The 20,543-nt window shown below is 47.5% G+C and overlaps 1 protein-coding gene across 1 annotated transcript; it reads right to left on the bottom strand.

Annotated features, from left to right (window-relative positions):
• Positions 1 to 370: 370 nt before the first annotated feature.
• Positions 371 to 19,582, bottom strand: LOC116991893 (adhesion G protein-coupled receptor E3-like). Its single transcript, XM_033050868.1, has 11 exons — positions 19,411 to 19,582; positions 16,261 to 16,380; positions 15,036 to 15,223; positions 13,681 to 13,857; positions 12,311 to 12,502; positions 11,213 to 11,448; positions 10,500 to 10,566; positions 6,353 to 6,444; positions 4,540 to 4,708; positions 1,864 to 1,950; positions 371 to 770 (listed from the first exon to the last, which is right to left on the bottom strand). The coding sequence occupies exons 1-11, from the start codon at positions 19,580 to 19,582 to the stop codon at positions 753 to 755; spliced, it is 1,518 nt and encodes a 505-aa protein (XP_032906759.1). The 3' UTR covers positions 371 to 752.
• Between the last annotated feature and the right edge of the window lie 961 nt (positions 19,583 to 20,543).

Genomic DNA, 20,543 nt, shown 5'->3' with positions numbered 1-20,543 from the left:
TTTCTATGTTTCTATGTCTGTGTGTATTGTGTGCGCATGTCTGTGTGTGTACATCTGTGTGTATGTCTGCGAGTGCGTCTGAGTATGTGCACATCTGTAAGTGTATGTGCCATATGTACATGCATGTATGTGCATGTCTGTGTTTGTGTGTACCTGTGTCTGTGTACTCTATGAATCGTGTACATGTCCACGTTCTGTCCTGATCTGTTTTGCAGGTGTGTTGCATCTGTCAGTATGTGGTGTACACGTGTGTACATGATCTGTGTGTATCTGGACCGTGCATGTGCACCAGTCCATACTTGTGTATGCAACGTTTGGGATAAGGTCATGACCAAATCTGGGCTGACGTTGACTTCAGTGATATCCGAGTGTTGTCTGCACTGTCGAGTATCTCAGGGGGAATAATGCTGAATAATGCGGGATGGTTGGGCAAAACATGGAAAATGAGGAAAAATACAGAAATATATTTGTGGTCACATGCACAAAAGCCAATGTTCATCCGCAGATTCCCTGATCAGCTCACTTGCAGACACTGCCTTACATTCTACAGTGTATTTTCACAAGCCCAGGATGAGCCAAATAACTCTGGAGGAGCGAGCAGTCCTGAAACGTAAATCTCCCACCACTGGAGTGTGACTTCAATCCATAATCTTCGGGGTGGAAAGCAGAGCAAGATGGGGAACGACTGAGAGAGCATGAAAGGAGGAAAATCCACTGAGATAAATCTTGTCCTTGAGTCTTGAACTTTCCACTTATGACGTTTTATGAGTCTGGATAAAACAAAATGAGATTGCAATGACTTGTCTCCTTCTTAGCAACACACAGTTGAGACCAACCTCGTGGACCTCATGAAACCTGATGCATTTCCCTTTCCCCCGGCCCTCAGTCTGAGGAAGGATCTCGACCCGAAACACCACCTATTCCTTCTCTCCAGATATGCTGCCTGTCCCGCTGAGTTACTCAAACTTTTTGTGTCTATCATGGACCTAAGGATCCTCTGTTCACTCTGCTTGTTGATCGACCAGAGTTTCCAACCAATGGTGACCCCCAGGACGTGATGGAGAGGGATTCGACAATGATAATGTGATTGAATGTCAGGGCTCAGTGGATGAATGTGGATTTGTTGGAGATGGCCACTATAGGCCATCTTCTACTGGGAATCAACAATGGGACAAAGAGATGTAATGCTGAGGCTTAATAAGGATGGATGTAATGCCGAGGCTTTATAAGCCACTGGTCAGACTGCATCTGGAGTATTGCGATCTGTTTTGGGCCCCATATCTGAGGAAGGATGTGCTTGCATTGGAGAGGGGCCAGAGGAGGTTAACGAGAGTGCTCCCAGGAATGATTGGGCTAACATATGATGAGCGTTTAACGACACTGGGCCATAGCCTCAGAATAAAAGGACATACCTTTAGAAAGGAGATAAAGAATTTATTTAGTCAAAGGGTGGTGAATCTGGGGAATTCATTACCATGGGCGGCTTTGGAGGCCAAGTTAATGCATATTTTTAAGCTGGAGATTGACCGATTCTTGATTACTTTGATATGAGATAATCGACCGGAGTCGTTCACTTGGTTTCTCTCTCCACGGACGCTGCCTGACCTGCTGAGGATTTCTGTGTTTCCTGATAAAGCTCTGGAATTCTCTGCCACAGAAGATAGTTGAGCCCAGTTCATTGGCTATATTTAAGAGGGAGTTAGATGTGGCCCTTTTGGCTAAAGGTATCAGGAGGTATGGAGAGAAGGCAGGTACAGGAAACTGAGTTGGATGATCAGCCATGATCATATTGAATGACTCGAAGGGCCGAATGGCCTACTCTTGCACCTATTTTCTATGTTTCTTTGTTTCTATCTTTCTTACCTCAGTCGGGTTCATCTCAATCTGTGAGGATTCGGTGGTGAAACTCTTGTGCTTTCTGGTCAACCATTTCCGACATTCAGTCACCACCTTCAACAAAATGGGAATATTTCAACCCATGGAAAAAACTTCCAACCGTTCAACATGCTTTGTCCCAAAGTCAAGTGAGAGTTAACACTTATCCAGTGGCTTCTGCCATTAGCATCTCCATGGGATCACTCACTCAGGAGCGACTCTCCAAGATGCTTCCTCTTCTTACCAGCTCCATTGGGTTTGGCCTGTCCACCAATTTCTCTCACAGGGTCATGATTCTCTGGATCTCTCTTCAGTCACAGAGTTGTTCAGCAGAGAAACAGGCTCTTTGGCCCATCCTCTCCGTGCTGACAATCAAGTAACCATCAATACTGATCCCATTTACCCACACATGACCTGTAGCCTTCTATGCCTTGGCAATTCAAGTGTTTGTCTAAATGTTGTGAGAGTCCATGTCTCCACAGTCCCTCAGGCAGTGGCTCCAAACTCCAACCCACTCTGAATCAAATCATTCTTCCTTATATCCATTCTAAACCATATCTTTAAACCTCTGCCCTCCGATAACGGACATCTCTGCTGTGAGGGAGATTTAATACTATCCATGCCCCTGATAATTTTGTACACCTCTCTCAGTCCCCCCTCAGTCCCCCCCCCCCCCCCTCAGCCCCAAGGACACAAACCAAGTCTCGGTCCATATCTGAGGCTCTCCACTCTGGGGAACGTGCTGGTGAACCTCCTCCACTCCATCTCCAGAGCAATCATGTCATTTCTAGACTGAGGTGACCACGACTGCAGACAATATAACCATATAACAATTACAGCACGGAAACAGGCAATCTCGGCCCTACAGGTCAATGCTGAACAATTATTTTCCTTTAGTCCCACCTGCCTGCACTCATACCATAACCCTCCATTCCCTTCTCATCCATATGCCTATCCAATTTATTTTTAAATGATACCAACGAACCAGCCTCCACCACTTCCACTGGAAGCTCATTCCACACCGCTACCACTCTCTGAGTAAAGAAGTTCCCCCTCATGTTACCCGTAAACTTCTGTCCCTTAATTCTGAAGTCATATCCTCTTGTTTGAATCTTCCCTATTCTCTAAGGGAAAAGCTTGTCCACATCAACTCTGTCTATCCCTCTCATCATTTTAAAGACCTTTATCAAGTCCCCCCAATGGCCCAGACGTGGCCTCACCTATGCTTTATAAAGCTGCCCCATACCATCATTGCTCTTATATTTCTTGTCCCAGCCTGTGTTGTGGCCCTCAGTGAACTAAGGACTCATAGAAACATAGAAACATAGAAAATAGGTGCAGGAGTAGGCCATTTGGCCCTTCGAGCCTGCACCGCCATTCAATATGATCATGGTTGATCATCCAACTCAGTATCCTGTACCTGCTTTCTCTCCATACCCCCTGATCCCTTTAGCCACAAGGGTGACATCTAACATCCTCTTAAATATAGCCAATGAACTGGCCTCAACTACATTCTGTGGCAGAGAATTCCAGAGATTCACCACTCTCTGTGTAAAAAATGTTTTTCTCATCTCAGTCCTAAAAGATTTCCCCTTTATCCTTAAACTGTGACCCCTTGTTCTGGACTTCCCCAACATCGGGAACAATCTTCCTGCATCTACCCTGTCCAACCCCTTAAGAATTTTGTACGCTTCTATAAGATTCCCCCTCAATCTTCTAAGTTGACTCGTACATCAAGGTCTCTCTGTCCCTGAATACCCCATCATTCATGTGTATCCTGCCATTAAGGGTAGTAAAGAGTCATACAGTGTGGACACAGGCCCTTCGGCTCCACTTGCCCACGGCGACCAACTGGTCCCACCTGCCTGTGTTTGGCCCATATCCCTATAATGTCCTATCCATGTACCGGTCTATTTCTTTCTTAAACCCTGCAATAGTCCCTGCCTCAACTACTTCCTCTGGCATCTTGATATATACACCCACCACCCTTTGTGTGAAAATGTTACCTCTCTGATTTGTATTAAATCTTTCCCCCTTCACCTTAAACCTATATGGCCTGGTTCTTGAATCCCCTACTCTGGTCAAGAGACTCTGTGCATCTACCTAATCAACTTCTCACATGATTTTGTACACCTCTATCAGATCACCCCCCATCCTCCGGGGCTCCAAATATATATAATCAAAGTCTCCTCAACCTCTCCCTATAGCACAGACACCCCAAGTCCTGGTAACATCCTCTCCCAAAACATATCACACTTATCGTGGATTAAATTCCATCTGCCTTTGGTCTGCCCACCTCAGAAGCTGATCAATATCTGTCCGTAGCCCGAGACTACCCTCCACACCATCCAAAACACTACCAATCTGCTTCAAAAGGCAGTGGGAGCAGGCCCTTGAAAAACCATCCCAGATAGATGGAGAGCTTCTGGACCAGGATGGGGTGAAGGGTGATCGAGGGGATCGAAGGGGAACGAAGGTGGGAGATCACAATCAGATCAGCCTGGTCTTATTAAATGGCGGAGGGAATGTGAAGGAGCTAGTGGGCGATTCTTGCTCCCAGTCCGTGGGTCATTGAAAGACGGCATGAACATTGACCACATCCGTGTCAAAATGCAAAGAGCAGCATCAGAGAAGGGAAGGTTTCTCTGCAGAGGTTCTCCTCACCTGGCGGTTGAAGACGCAGTAAATGAGGAAAACAAACAGCCCCTGCAGACTGTTGATGACGGTGAACAAGTGGGACAACACCATGGTGCTCTCATCCACCTGGAATATTCCCAAAATCCAGGTGCTTCCCAAAACAAGCATCCGTGCGGCAGCCTTGAGGGTCAGGGTTCTGTGCACAAGGAGGGAAGAGAGCAGGTCAATGGGAACATTGTCATGAAGAAACTCCTTCCATGTGGGAGCTTTCACACTCTTGGGGCATTCTGAACACCCAACAGCAAGTTGTAAAATCAGTGCATCTTTCATATAATCACCTGATTGGCGCAGATATTGTGGGCCAAAGGGCCTGTTCCTGTGCAGGTCAATGGGAAAGTCATCATGAAGAAATTGATCCTGACTTAAGGGGGGGGCACAGTGGTGCAGCGGATAGAGCTGCTGCCTCCCAGCGCCAGAAACTCGGGTTTGATCCTGACGTTGGGTGCTGCCTGTGTGGAGTTTGAACGTTCTCCCTGCGACCACGTGGGTTTCCTTCGGGTGCTCCAGTATCCTCCCACACCCCAAAGACATGTGGGGTTTATAGGTTAATTGCAGATTGCCCAAAGTGTGCAGGGAGTGATGATAAAGTGGGATGACATAGAACTAGTGTGAACGGGTGATCAATGGTCAGCATGGAGTCATTGGGCCAAAGGGCCTGGTTCTAAGCTGTATCTGTAAACTAATCTAGCTTCCCTCCCCACTTCCATGGTCACCATGATCAGAGATCAGCACCATGGCCAGACCCACCCTGGGACCCTGCCGTCCCTCAGCCCACAGTCACCAGGGATCACATTTGGACCATTACCTGCATTTCTGGTCACCAGAGGAAGATTGTGGTGGAACTTGGAGAGGGGGCAGAAACGATTCATCAGAACACTGCCAGGATTAAAGAGTTTGAGCTATAAGGAGAGTTTGGAACAACTTGGAATGCCTTCTCCAGAATGTCAGCGGCTAAGGGGTGACCTGATGAGAAATATATAAATTTATGAGGGGCGTCAATAAGGAAGATGTATACTTTCTCAGGGTGGAAATGTCACATATCAAAGGGCATGACTTCACGCACAGAGGGTGAAAGTTAAAGGAGATTTGAGAGGTTCATCAGGATGCTGGCTGGATCAGAGAGATTTAGAAATAAGGTGAGGTTGGACAAACTTGGATTGTGTTCCCCTGAATGACTGAGGCTGAGGGATGAGCCTCAGATATTAGAAAAACGTAAAGTGATGAGAGGCAAAGATAAGGTGGGTAGATAGACCTGCACAGGCCTGTTCCTGAAAATGCTGGAGTAGCTCAGCTGGACAGGCAGCATCTCTGGAGAGAAGGAATGGGTGACGTCACACATTTCTTCTGTCCACAGATGCTGCCTGTCCCGCTGAGTTACTCAGGCATTTTGTGTCTATCTTCAATTTAAACCAGCATCTGCAGTTCTTTCCTACACGTAAGGTGGGTAGAGTTTTATTCTCAATGGGGGAGAAGGTCAAATGCTAGAGGGCATAGGTTTGAAGTGTAAGGGGGAAAGTTTAAAGGAGATATGAGAGGCAAGTTGGTTTTATACAGTGATGGGTGCCTGGACTGCGCTGCCCGGACAGGAGGTGGAAGCAGATACCATGGTTATGTTTAAGAGACATTCAGACAGGCTCATGAACAGGCTGAGGATGGAGAGATATGGCCCACATGCAGGCAGATGGGATGAGTTGCAACGTTGATAGTGGTCAGCACAGACATGGTGGGCTGAAGGGCCTGTTGCTGTGCTGTACTGTACTATGTTCTCTGCTCCACGTACCTGGTTTCTTTGAGCTTCGACACTTCCTTGTTGCGCGAGGCAAAATGTTTCCTCAGTAGGCAGAGCGTCCAAACTAGCAGCACGGTGTTGACCTGGAGAGGGAGAGAAACAGAGTCTCCTGAGGCCGGCATCCGCCACATCCCACACGCAATTCCCTTCGGTGCCTTCCCTTCTCTCCTGCTGCCACTCACACTCTCTTCCCACTGCTCCACAGCACTGCCCGTGACCCTCTCTCCCTCTGTCCGAGACTCTGCCGGTCCTCACCTCTCCCCAGCAACCTTCTCCTCGTATCCCAAATATCCATGTGCCTATCTAAAACCACTCTTAAACATCACTACCTTATCTGCCTCCACCATCACCCCTGGAAGTGCGTACCAGGCACCCACCACTCTCCGTGCAAAATAAAAACCCACTCATCTCTACAACTAAAAGTCTCATCTTGACCACTTCCTGTCTGCGCTGTTTATTGATTTTAGAAAAAAACGGTACCCTATATCGTGATGATTTTTGGCCATCTTACTCACAGCCCTCCTCCTCTGCTGAGGCAGCCTCGACGATTTTTCCGATCGATGAAAAATAAAAAAGTTATGAATGTTTAAAAAATCTTGAGATCAGCTGATTGGTCCTCTCGCATGTCAATCACCATGATGAAGGTAACGCCCCTTCCAGGAGGTGGGGGGCAGGACTATAAAACCCCGGATGCCTGGACGGGAGTCAGTCACTCTGGAAGATTGCGAGGGAGAGGCCACGATTGTGATTCTAAGCAGTGAATCAACTGAACTGTGAGTGCAATGTACTTGCAATAAATGTTTTGACAGCCCTTAATTAAAATGCCAAAAGCTTTTTGCCTGCCCTGTGCTTGAAACTGCAATGGAAATGGAAATGGAAATGCAATGAGCTGTTTGGCCTGCCCTGTGCTTGAAACTGCAATGGAAATGAAAATGGAAATTAAATGAAAATGAAATTAGTTATTTGGCCTGCCCTGTGCTTGAAACTGCAATGGAAATGGAATTGAAATGAGTTGTTTGGCCTCCCTGGAACCACTAATTTCAGCCAATAAACCAGTCCCTTTTGCCCAAAATGCCTGTATTAGCCCGGGAGAGGGGAGGGGGGGGGGCTAATACAGGCCAGAAAAAGTGCCTTTCACTCAGATTTTTTTTTAAGAGCCACTTTGGCCTATCAGGCCTGTACTAGCCAAGGAGGAGTCCCTTTGGCCCATCAGTAAGTATTCCCCCCTGCAAGTATTAAACCTCATCCCAGTATATTTCTCCCTCCCTTCATTGGCTCTCTGTGAGATCCAGGCCAGGATAGACTTTCCTCCTTCATTGTTGTGATCTGCAGAAAAATATGAAAAATATCTAAAATTGATTATCTACCCTTTCACCTTTCTCTCTCACAGTCTCTCACCTGTGTTGGACAGAATTTCTGGCAGTTTCTGAGCTTCCAGCCCACCAGCCCTGAGTGACTGAGCTGCCAGCCCACCAGACCCGAATGACTGAGCTGCCAGCCCACCAGGCCCGAGTGACTGAGCTGCCAGCCCACCAGGCCCGAGTGACTGAGCTGCCAGCCCACCAGGCCCGAGTGACTGAGCTGCCAGCCCACCAGGCCTGAGTGACTGAGCTGCCAGCCCACCTGGCCTGAGTGACTGAGCTGCCAGTCCACCAGACCTGAGTGACTGAGCTGCCAGCCCACCAGGCCTGGGTGACTGAGCTTCCAGCCCAGCAGGCCTGAGTGACCGAGCTGCCAGCCCACCAGGCCTGAGTGACTGAGCTGCCAGCTCACCAGGCCTGAGTGACTGAGCTGCCAGCTCACCAGGCCTGAGTGACTGAGCTGCCAGCCCACCAGGCCTGAGTGACTGAGCTGCCAGCTCACCAGGCCTGAGTGACTGAGCTGCCAGCCCACCAGGCCTGAGTGACTGAGCTGCCAGCTCACCAGGCCTGAGTGACTGAGCTGCCAGCCCACCAGGCCTGAGTGATTGAGCTGCCAGCCCACCAGGTCTGAGTGACTGAGCAGCCAGCTCACCAGGCCTGAGTGATTGAGCTGCCAGCCCACCAGGCCTGAGTGACTGAGCTGCCAGCCCACCAGGCCTGATTGACTGAGCTGCCAGCCCAGCAGGCCTGAGTGACTGACATGCCAGCCCACCAGGCCTGAGTGACTGAGCTGCCAGCTCACCAGGCCTGAGTGACTGAGCTGCCAGCCCACCAGGCCTGAGTGACTGAGCTGCCAGCCCACCAGGCCTGAGTGACCAAGCTGCCAGCCCAACAATGCATTCGGCCAACAATGTCCATACCAGCCCTCTGGAAACCAGCCCCCCCCCCCCCCCCCCTACTGGCCTCCAATATTGGAATTGGTGGAGAGGTGGAATATTGCGTTGGGGGTCCAGCCCTCCCGTGCGAGCATGGGATCCTAGTCTAGTCTCCTTTAAATGTATCCCCTTACACCTTAAGCTATGTCCTCTAGTTTTTGACATTTCCACCTTGGGAAAAGATTCTGACTGTCTATCCTATCTATGTCTCTCATAATTTCATATACTTCTATCAGTTCTCCCCTCAATCTCTGGCATTCCAGGGATAACCATCCAAGTCCATCCAACCTCTCCTTGTAGCTAATGCCCTCTAATGCAGGCAGCATTCTGGTGAACAATTGTCAAGCTTGAAAGAGTTCAGAAAAGATTTACAAGGATGTTGCCAGGACTAAAGGGTGTGAGCTATTGGGAGAGGTTGAGTAAGCTGGGTCTCTATTCCATGGAGTGTAGGAGGATGAGGGGAAATCTTATTGAGGAGGTTGAAACAGAGGTGCACTTCCTCCTAAAATCCCAAAAAATTGACAAAACACGGAAAACATACTTTGACAAACTATGTACCTTTGATTTTCCAGCATCTGCAGTTCCTTCTTAAACACTTTGACAAACTCAGTCTGGCAACCCCTGATTTTAAAGAACTAGATGATATATCAAAACTAAGAATAATCCTTGGTGAAGGAAATACGGCACATCTTGGTGCACAATACGTAACAGCATGCCATAACCAGAGAGAGGGTGAATGACCAACATGCACATATGTACGCACACACTAATTGACATTAACTGACACTAAGAAATTAATATTGAATTGCTAAACTTGCTATTCTGTTGTATTGCTTACAGCTGCAAGAACGTGTAGCAATCAATAAAGGGCTATAGGCCTATTGTGAGTTTATGTACAGGGACATATCTATCCATGCACTGTATACTTGTATTTATATTTATGCATTTTAAATATGTATGTTATGTTTTATACTTTGTCAATATAACGATGTATATGGCAATAAAGTTTTTTAAATTGAATTGAAAATTGAAATTGAATCTTATAAAGGTATACAAAATCATGAGAGGAATAGATCAGGCAGATGCACAGAGTCCTTTACATAGAGTAGGGGAATCAAGGAACAGAGGACATAGGTTCAAGGTGAAGGGGAAAAGATCAAATAGAAATCCAACAGGTATCTTTTTCACACAGATGGTGGTGGGTGTATGGAACAAGCTGCCAGAGGAGGTAGTTGACAGATAGCACAATGGGCTAAGTGTCCGGCTGGCAACCGGAAGGTAGCCGGTTCGAATCCCGCTTGGAGTGCATACTGTCGTTGTGTCCTTGGGCGAGACACTTCACCCACCTTTGCCTGTGTGTGAATGTGTGTGAGTGATTGGTGGTGGTCGGAGGGGCCGTAGGCGCAGATTGGCAGCCACGCTTCCGTCAGTCTGCCCCAGGGCAGCTGTGGCTACAGAAGTAGCTTACCACCACCGAGTGTGACTGAGGAGTGAGTGAATGAATAATGCGATGTAAAGCGCCTTGAGTATTAGAAAGGCGCTATATAAATCCCATCCATTATTATTATTATTAGTTGAGGCTGGGACTATCCCATTGTTTAAGAAACAGTTGGACAGGTACATGGATAGGACAGGTTTGGAGGGTTATGGACCAAGCACAGGCAAGTGAGACGGGTAGCTGGGACATTGTTGGCTGGTGTGGGCGAGTTGTGCCGAAGGGCCTGTTTCCACACTGTATATTTCTATGACTCAATGACTCCAAGGGGTCGCCACCAGCTGCAAGCAGCGAAGCATTTATTGAAGTGTTGTTGGGTTGGGGGGAGTCACCGGGGAGAAGCTTACCACGATCACCATGCAGACCGGCCCCAGGAAACTCCAACGGAATCCCGACTCCAGGCTCAGCCAACAGCTGTAAGGAGGAAAGAGTTTTGTTACCGACTCACACTCGGCTCATGAGGTACTTGTGGAAGGCCCAGTGCTGTGAGCTGGCACTGACACACACAGGGTCACTGTTTTGTATAGTTTAGTATAGTTTAGAGATACAGTGCAGAAACAGGCCCTTCGGCCTACCGAGTCTGCACCGACCCGCAATCCCCGTACAATAACACTATCCTGCACATGTCAGGGATAATTTTACATTTAAAACCAAGCCATTTAACCTACACACCTGTACGTCTTTGGAGTTGTTAAAGATGAGGGAGAGATGACGATCTGCAGTGAATTCCCCCTCAGTGTAGGTGGGTGGGAAAAGAGTCAGAGTTACTGAGAGAATAAGATGCATGGAGACAAGGAGAGGGGCAATGGGACTGCTGGGATCAATCTTCTGGGAGCTTGCATGGATCCAATGGACCAAATGGCCTCTCACTGTTTAGGAATAAATCAGCTATAGAGCTGTGACATTTCCCTATCAGAGGCATAGAGTTACACAGCATGTAAACAGGCCGTTCGGCCCCACTTGCTCATGCTGACCAAGCTGCCCCATTAACCCTAGTCCCACGTGCCAGCATTTTGCCCGTATCCCACTGAAACATTCCTGTCCATAAGTTGTTACTCACTCATTTTCCGATCCATAGCCTTTGGAGTTTACTGCTGCTGAGATAGCGACTATCACAGCAGGCACGGCGTAGCTGGAAATGTAGAGGTATATTCGTTTGATGACGTGCGTGCGACTGTAGTTTGTGACGGTGATGTGTCTGGACATGATGAAAAGCTGCAAACTATCCAGGAACATCCAGACGAAGACGGCGAGGAAGAGGTAATGCAAACAGCCTGCAATCAGGCCACACACCACCTAAAGACAATAGCAACAGCCGGGTTAGTGGGCAGCACTGGGTGGTAGAAGAGTGTGTCATAGACAGGCAGCAATGGTTAGATACGGTGGGCAGAGACACACACACACGCAGATACCCAGAGAAACTATCGTCACTATACATGTTGCTGGATATTAGGGTGGCACAATGGTGCAGCGGTAGAGTTGCTGCCTGCCTAGAGATCCTGTCTGTACTGAGTTTGTACATTCTCCCTGTGACCGCGTGGGTTTTCTCCGGGAGCTCCAGTTTCCTCCCGCACTCCAAAGGTTTGTAGGTTAATTGGTGAGGGTAAGAAAAGATTATAAATTGGCCCGAGTGTGTAGGATAGTGTGTGGGGGTCACTAGTCGGCCTAGATTTGGTGGGCCAAAGGGCTTATTTCCTAGCTGTATCTCTAAACTAAACTAAACCCAGTTTGGAATGATGAATTTGGAGTTCTGCAGGAGTTCCGGTTCTCAATATCTCCAGCAAGGTCTACTGTTGTAAATAAATTGCACATTTCTGTTGACCCATGACTTCAAGCAGAATCGGTCAATTGCTGGACTTGGACCAAGGACGTGAACTTCAATCCCACCAATAATTATATAAATCTGTAAATCCACCAAGTCTATGATGAGAAGGTTGTGGAGGCTTTGGAGAGGGTGCAGAAGAGGTTCACCAGGAAGCTGCCTGGATTAGAGGATTTTGACATAACGTGAAGTTGAGCAAACATATTACTTTCTCTGCAACAATACTTGGAAGTTGAGGGGAGATCTGAGAGGAGTATGTGAAATGATGAGAGGCGTAGATAAGGTCAAGATCCAGGAGAGAGCTGAGAATTTGAAGCTGCAGCTTAGATTTCTTACCTTGTGTTTAATCCGCATTCCTATCAGGAAGACGAACTGTGCCAGGAAGAGGGTGAAGCTCAGGTGCTTGTGGACGGTGGTGTTGGCGTTCTGGATGGAGCTGCAGTTGACAAAGATGGCGATGGAGGCGGCGAGGCACAGCAGAGAGATGATGAGGCAGATGTAGGTGATCACCTCCAAGTGTCGGTCATCCTGCAGCGGGCACAATGTGGGACACAACGTTCACACCACAGCAGCGGCAAGGTCTCCAGGGACAACATGATGGAGCCTGGGCCTGGTCCCCTCAAGCGCTTGATCTCCAGGCCTCAACTCATCATGTTCTAGAATGCCAACCATCAATTCCCTCGTGAACACCAACCCTGATGCCTAGGGCTCTGATACCCCCAGAATGTCCATTGACAACAGGCTGGAGCTCTGAGCCAGGCCCCTTCTAGGTTTACAGGGCACCAACTCATCATGTTCTAGAACATTGATCATCAATTCCTTTTTGATCGAGAACCCTTGTCTCCCTGATGTCCTGAGGCTCTGATACTTGCAGTATCTCCAGGGACAACGGGCTGGAGTTTTGGGTCAGGCCCAGTCAACCTCTAGAACACAATTAATGGTTCCCATTCAACCCCTCATTCAAGAACCCTTGAGTCCCATTTGCCCGTATTTGGACCACATTCCACTGTACCTGTCCAAATGTCTTTTAAATGTTGCCATTGGACGTGTCTCAACTACTTTCACATACCTGCCACCCACTGTGTGGAAAAGCTGCCCCTCAGGTTCCCATTATTTTTTTCCCTTCTCACCTTCAACCCATGTCCCTCAGTTCATGATTCCTCTCCCATAAGGTTGATTGTACTGGATTAAGGTACACAAATTATGAATGGGATGGGTATAGATGAAGTGGATTATGAGAAACGTTATACCACAGCACAGGCATGAAAAATCAGAGGGTATAGGTGTAGGGTAAAGGGTGTGAGGTTTGGGGAGGATTTGAGGAGGAATGATTTCACCCAGAGGGTACCTGTGATCTGGGACACCCAGATTGTGTGGGTGGAAGCGGCAGCTACCTCACAGCGCTCTAAGGTACGACTTAAATCATCAACGTGTAGAAGGCAACAGACCAAGCAGTAGCATTGTGTAGAAAGGAACTGCAGATTTAATAGGCACAAAAAGCTGGAGTAACTCAGCGGGACAGGCAGCATCTCTGGAGAGAAGGAATGGGTGATGTTTAGGGTCGAGACCCTTTTTCAGACCAATAGATGCTTGCGGGTCAGCATGGACATGGTGGGCTGAAGGGCCTGTTTCAATGCTGTGTGTCTCCTTCCCTCTGACTCTCTGACTTGTTCCCTCTTTAGTTTTTCTGTTGGACGACCTCGTACCTTAAGATCAACAGGAGCCATTAAAATAGCAAAGCTTGTGAGGTGGTCACACTGGCAGTCCACGTATGTCTGATTGAAACCATACGTTACACAACCCTCACGGGACCAGACACTTTCACCTTCCGTCGTCTTCCAAAACACACACGTTGGCTTCTCGTTGTCTTTCTGTTCCTGCGACTGAGAAGAGCAAAGACTTTTAACCATCGATTGAATCTTTCTGATAACAGGTTGAGCATTCACACTTCCCCAAGTTGTGTTAGCACAGAAAACATCAGATCTGTCCTATCCCTTTGGTGACAGCAATTCACAGTGACCTCCTGCAGGTGGGAAACCGGCCACAGGATCACATTTAACACAACAGAGGGAACACCATTGCTACCAATCTCACCGTACTGTCCCATCAAACTGCCCCAGGGTGGGGCATGGATACATACAGTGAAGCTCCCTCCACATTGAAACTGGCCTGGGGAAGGGCAGTCAGACTAATATCGAGAATGAATCCCCGACTACAATATCCCAGCTGACACCCCACATACACAGTGCAGTGATAGCGATTGTCTTTCATTGATATGGCGGCTATACACTGAAACTACAGCTTCACCACCACCTGAGAAATGGTGGCACATGGTCTCCTCCTGTGACCCGTCTCTTTACCAATCTCTAACCCTTCACCCCTCTCCCTCAGATGTGGCATTTCCACTTCCTGCATCAGGTCTCCTTGTACTGACCCTGAGTAACGGTGAATGGAGTGGTGACCATAAACTGACCTGAACCAGCTCAGATCAGCTTATGTGGAGACATCAGGCCTGAAGCCAGGCTCAGTGTGTCTGCTGCCCACCCAACCTTCACACTTCAGGGTGAGGTGGGTTAACCAGGGTCACATGTACACCATCCCTACATAGTGTACAGTGACTTCCCAGCAGTAAATCACCCAGAGCAAAGGTTCTTCCTGATCTTCTCCTTCGTTCACTAAGTGTACAATCAGAGCCAATCCTCTCATCTGAGTCTAACGTAAACACAAGATGGTGCAAGTACTCAGCAGGTCAGGCAGGTACTGCAGACAATGAGAAGTTAGCGTTGTTCCTCTGTCCATTGATGCTGCCTGACCTGCTGAGTGTTCAGGCAATTTCTGTATTTCATTCCAGTCTCTGCACTTTAGCTTTTCTCTCATCTACTTGGCCAGTTAGTCCTAGATAACACCTTGCAAATTCCTGCACTATGTGACACAGATTTGATGGGGACTTACCCAATGGAGGCAGAAGGAGTTTAATTCTGAGTTCAGGAACTATTTCCCATTTGTACCTTTGGGGGAGCCCATTATCCATCGGGACACACCCTGGGTGGTATTTACAAACCTGGTTGATTGCCAGAGTGAAATTGACCATTTCTTTCAGCTTGGAGCTGGCGACTTTGTTGCTGATCGTGGCTGAGACCACCTTGGAGATCAATGGGAACGTCCTCTGAGTTGAGAATCCTCCTTTAATCTCTCTGTTCAACAGGGATTCCATGTCGTTGAATACAAGAAAGGAAACAGCCACAAAGTCTGCTGGAGATAACAGTTCAACCATTGGTGAGTGTGGAGAAAGGTCAGGTGTCAGACTCCAGTAACGGGACATAAAGGCAGGTCTACAGCACCCACCACCCATTCCTGTGGTGCCCTGTACAGGGGCTCTGAGCATTAAAACCAGCTTAAACAGTGGTGGATCGGGAGATCATCGAGCGGCCTGCTTTGTCCAGGACAGTTTCAGGTTAGTTTGAGTGCTGTTACAACTACACTCAATCAGGCAAGTGAAGGGTGATCTATCACGGTCCTGACTTGTGCCTTGTGGGTGGTTACACATGGCCATTCACACAAGATAGAGTCATTGTGTCACAGAGCTCAGATTCAGGCCTTCAGCCCAACTTGTCCATGCCGACCAAAATGCCCCATCTAAGCTTGTCCCATTTCCTGCGTTTGGCCCATATCTGTCCAAATGTTTTGTATTCATGTATCTGTCCAAGTGTCTTTTAAAGAACCGGCTGTTATAGAACTGGCCTCAACAACCTCATCTGGAAGCTTCTTCCACATACCCACCTCTCCATGAGTGAAAAAGTTGCCCCTGGGGTTCCCCTCTCACCTTTAAACTATGTCCTCTGTTCTTGATTCCCCTACTCTGGATAAAAGATTCTATGACATTCACCCATCATTATCTAGATGATGCCTTTCTGTGGAATGACATGATGAATGTAGCAAATATCTAGACTAGAGGCACAGCTTTAACGTGAAAGGGAAAAGTTTCAAGGAGACGTGCGGGGCAAGTTTTTAATACAGACGGTGGTGGGTGCCTGGAACATGTTGCCAGGGGTGGCGGTGTAAGCTGATGCAATAATGGCGTGTAAGAGGCTTTTAGATAGGCACATGGCTATGGAGGGGTATTATGGATCATGGTCAGGCTGAATAGTTTATCTTGGCTTCATGTTCCGCACTGAGGTTGTGGCCTAAGGACCTGTTCCTCTGCTGTATCGTTTTCTATGTTCCATCAGTTCCTGTGATATTTACACACCAGGTATGGAAGGATGGGAAAGAGACAGAACATTTACCAGGGTTAGTGCCTTCAGTGATTGAACTCCAGAATATCTTCATGACATTGCTCTCAACATGCATCTCCACCAAATGGTCCGCATTGCTATTCTTCTTTTCAATCACCTGGATCTTCAGAACTATGAGAAAAGATCAGATGTTGTGAAGCATGCAATGGCAACAGAACTGATCTCTCTCTCTCTCTCTCTCTCCAAGGTCTAACAACCTGTCCGGCAGACGTTACAAGGCATTCTACGCCTTCACCTCCAGACTTAGGAACAGCTTCATCCCCAGAGCTATAGTTGCTCCCTGCTGAGTGCTGGTGGTGCCGCCGGTTCCCCTCCCCCCCCCCATGATGGTCACGTCACACATCGAGCCGGCACAGACCTATTTGTACTTTATACTGTTTTAACTGATTTTTGTTTTTAATCATGTTTCTCTGGGTGTCTAAATTTTTAGCTAATAAAGTTATTACATCGGATGGAAACTGCACACCAAATCTTGTTGTACCTCTGTGCAATGACAGTAAAATATATTATTATTATTATTATTGCCAACACTTGTTAGCCGTGGCTCAGGTGGTGCTCTTGTTCCACTTCCACACCCTGAGCACAGAGTCTGGGCTGACTGGTCCTCAAACCTGTGTCTCAACTTCAGAACATCCTGATGGATGTCACTGTTGAAGCGTCATTGAATTGCTATGAAGATGGTTCAGTCATATTTCACCTGGGTACCGTGCATGAGGGAAGATGTGGCCTTAGAGAGAGAGCAGGCAAGGTTTAGTGGTAATATCCAGTCACTGAGGAACACCAGTCCCATGGACAGGCCAAAGAAGGAGGCATTGTTTTCTTTAGAGAAGGTTGTGAGTTGAGTGTGCAGCTAAACGGCTACAACACCTACAGTTAGAGTTTGTGGGTATAAGTATAGCACAGGCGAGCTCCAGTCACCACTGCACAGCACAGGGAGATCGTTTAGCTCAACACCTTTGTGCAGTCCACCTGAACCTACCTGATCTCCCGGTTGCCAAACACTTTAATTCTCCTTCCCATTCCCACACAGACCTTTCTGTGGCAAATTTCTGTGTCGAGTTTCTCCAGCACTTTTGTCGCCTATTTCCTTCGCTCCATAGATGCTACTGGACCCGCTGAGTTTCTCCAGCACTTTTGTCTACCTTCGATTTTCCAGCATCTGCAGTTCCTTCTTAAACACAGACCTTTCTGTCCTGGGTCTCCTCCATTGTCAGAGTGAGGCTAAATGCAAATTGGAGGAACAGCATCTCATATTTTGTTTGGGCAGCTTCCAGCCCAGTGGTATGAATATTGATTTCACTCACTTTAGGTCACCCCGGCATTCCCTCTCTCTCTATCGCTCCTCCTCCCAAGTCACACTAGCTTCTCGTTTTCACCCTACAAACAGCTAACAATGGCCTGTTTCCTTCATCATCGTTACTTTTTTGCATATATTTCATTCATTGTTCTTTGTCTCTCTACTTCATTGTATATATCTCTTGTTTCCCTTATCTCTAACTAGTCTGAAGTAGGGTCTCGACCCGAAATATCACCCATTCCTTCTCTCAAGAGATGCTGCTTGTCCCGCTGAGTTACTCCAGCTTTTTGTGTCTATCTTTGGTTTAAACCAACATCTGCAGTTCATTCATACATGAAACAGGAACCCCAGCTGACAGTGACCCCTGAGTGACCTTCCAACGGAGCTGTGGCAACAGGTACAACACTGGAGACAGGACACCTCACTATTCCAGGTGTGTTGTGTTACACCAAACCCTTCCCACGCAGTCTCAGCAACTCTGACATCAAAACACAGCAGGCGGTGGATTCAGCAGCTCAGGCAGAACGATTGGAAAGAGAAAGGGTTCACGTCTTTAATCTGAAACATCGGCCGTTTCTCTTGCCTCAGATGCTGCCTGAGCTGCCGAGTGTTTCCAGCATTTTCTGGGACTTTTCCCCCCAAATTCCCTTCGATCTGCAGTTCTGTCAAATTTTCTCCTCAGGAAATATGGCAGTAACATTGATATCAAGACCCAACATCTTAATCAATCCATCTTAATCAATCAATCCGCCAGGTTGGTGATCGGGCTGATCACCAACGGTGATGAAACAAAACTACAGAGCGGAGGTGCAGAACCTGACGGACTGGTGCTCACGTATCAACTTGTCACTAAACACCTCCAAGACTAAGGAGCTGATTATCGACTTCAGGAGGTCACAGAAGGGGGAATACGCCCCAACCTCCATCTACGGGGACAGTGTGGAGAGAGTGTCCAGTGTTAAGTTTCTGGGCACACACATTGCAGAGGACCTCACATGGTCCACCAACACCGCTGTGCTGGTCAAAAAGGCACAGCAACGACTGTTCTTCCTGAGAACATTGAAAAGAACTGGTCTGCCCCAACAGCTGCTGACAATCTTCTACCGCTGCACGACAGAGAGCATACTATTGTATGGCATCTCTGTATTGTATCTCAGCAGGGCGGAGGCGGAGAGGAGAGCTCTTCAGCGCGTCGTCCACAGAGCGCAGAAGATCATTGGGACACTGCTACCAGCCTTGGAGGGCAACTACCGAACACGGTGCCTCAGGAAGGCCGTCAGCATTCACAAAGACTCCTCACACCCTTGTAATGGACTGTTCGAACTACTTCCTTCCGGCAGATGTTACTAGGCCTTCTACGCCCGCACCTCCAGGCTCAGGAACAGCTTCTTTCCCAGAGCTATAGCTGCTCTGAACCGGCCCTGCTGAGTGCCCCCCACCCCCATGGACTGTCTTCCTCGGATGGTCACATCGCACAGACACATCTGCACTTTAGTCGGTTTTTACTATTTTACTGTTATAATGTTCTTTTTACAAACCATGTTCTCGGGGTATCTAAATCTAAATGTTAGTAGTTACTTAAGTTATGATGTCGGATGGAAGCTGCATACCTAAATATCGTTGCACTTATGTGTAATGACAATAAAATATATTATTATTATTATTATATTTTATTCATCTATTCAACACCAAGTGATGAACAGGCACTTCAGGCTCAAAGCTGATTATTTGAAAGTAAACTGCACATTGCCTCCCCTTCATTTAAATCCAGTTCCACACACTCAGTAACTAGCAACGAGAACCTTTGTTGCGATGGTGAATGTTTCCCAAGGAGAGTACTTTACCAAATGAATCTGTTGTGATGTTCTTCACTTGTGAACTGGGCAGAGTGAGAGCTATCGCCATGGCCATATTGTCCACAAGGTCCAATATGGTTGTTACTACCTTCTGCCTTTCATTTGTGTTCATGGTTTCCAGCAGTGAGTGATTGAGAACCGTGTTTATAAAGGCTTCCATGTCCTGCGGGTGAAGAGAACACTCAATATAATGAAAAGTAAAACATTGTGGTTAAATGGTTCAGAAATGTTGAGGGAATATGGGCAAAACATGGGGAAATGGGACGAGCTTAGATGGGGCATCTTGGTCAACATGGACGAGTTGGGCCAAAGTGCTTGTTTCCTTTCTCAATGTCCGTCATATTGAATGCTGGAATCTGGAAAAAGCACAGAAACAGGCCCTTCGGCCCATCGAGTCCGCACCGATCATTGATCACCCGTTCACACTAGTTCCATGTCAACCCAGTTACTCATCTACCCTCGCTACACTAGGGGCAACTTACAGAAGCCAATTAACCTACAAACCCGCACCTCTTTCAGATGCGGGAGGAAAGTAAACCCATACAGTCACAGAGAGAACGTGCAAACTCCACACAGAGAGCACCCAAAGTCAGGATCAAATCTCGGTGTCTGGCGCTGTGAGGCAGCAGCTCTTCCCGCTGCGCCATTGTGCTGCCCACAGAATCTTTGTAAATATCCTCGTGACTCTCTCTATCTCAAACGCTCACCACTTTTACCCGAAGATAAAATCGTAAGGTTTGAAAAATCTTACCTTGGTAACACTTTCCACGCTGAAATTCTGACACATTTTATATTGGAAGCAAGCAGTTATGTTCAGCACGTCTTCTGCAGAGGTTAACTGGACAATGGAACAAGACAACAGTTAGATGTATTAGACTGGCCGTGCTGGGGAATTAGTCAAACGTTACAAGCAATCGGAAAAAGGGTCTTCCAAATATACTTGTTAATGTCTGATGATAAAGGCTGTAAAACTGCTTGTGTACAGGGGTGGTGTGAGTGTCATGTACCAAGGCAACTCTGAATGGACCTCACAGCTTAAATGGTGGCAATGACACCAAGGAGTTGCTTATAACGAAGGGTTGCCTTTAAAAACACAGAACACTGAAGAGTACAGCACAGGA

This window comes from Amblyraja radiata, chromosome 35 (genome assembly GCF_010909765.2).
Source record: "Amblyraja radiata isolate CabotCenter1 chromosome 35, sAmbRad1.1.pri, whole genome shotgun sequence".
Lineage (NCBI taxonomy): Eukaryota > Metazoa > Chordata > Chondrichthyes > Rajiformes > Rajidae > Amblyraja > Amblyraja radiata.
Note: the sequence above shows the minus strand (reverse complement) of the source record. Positions and strands in the feature narration are given on the sequence as shown.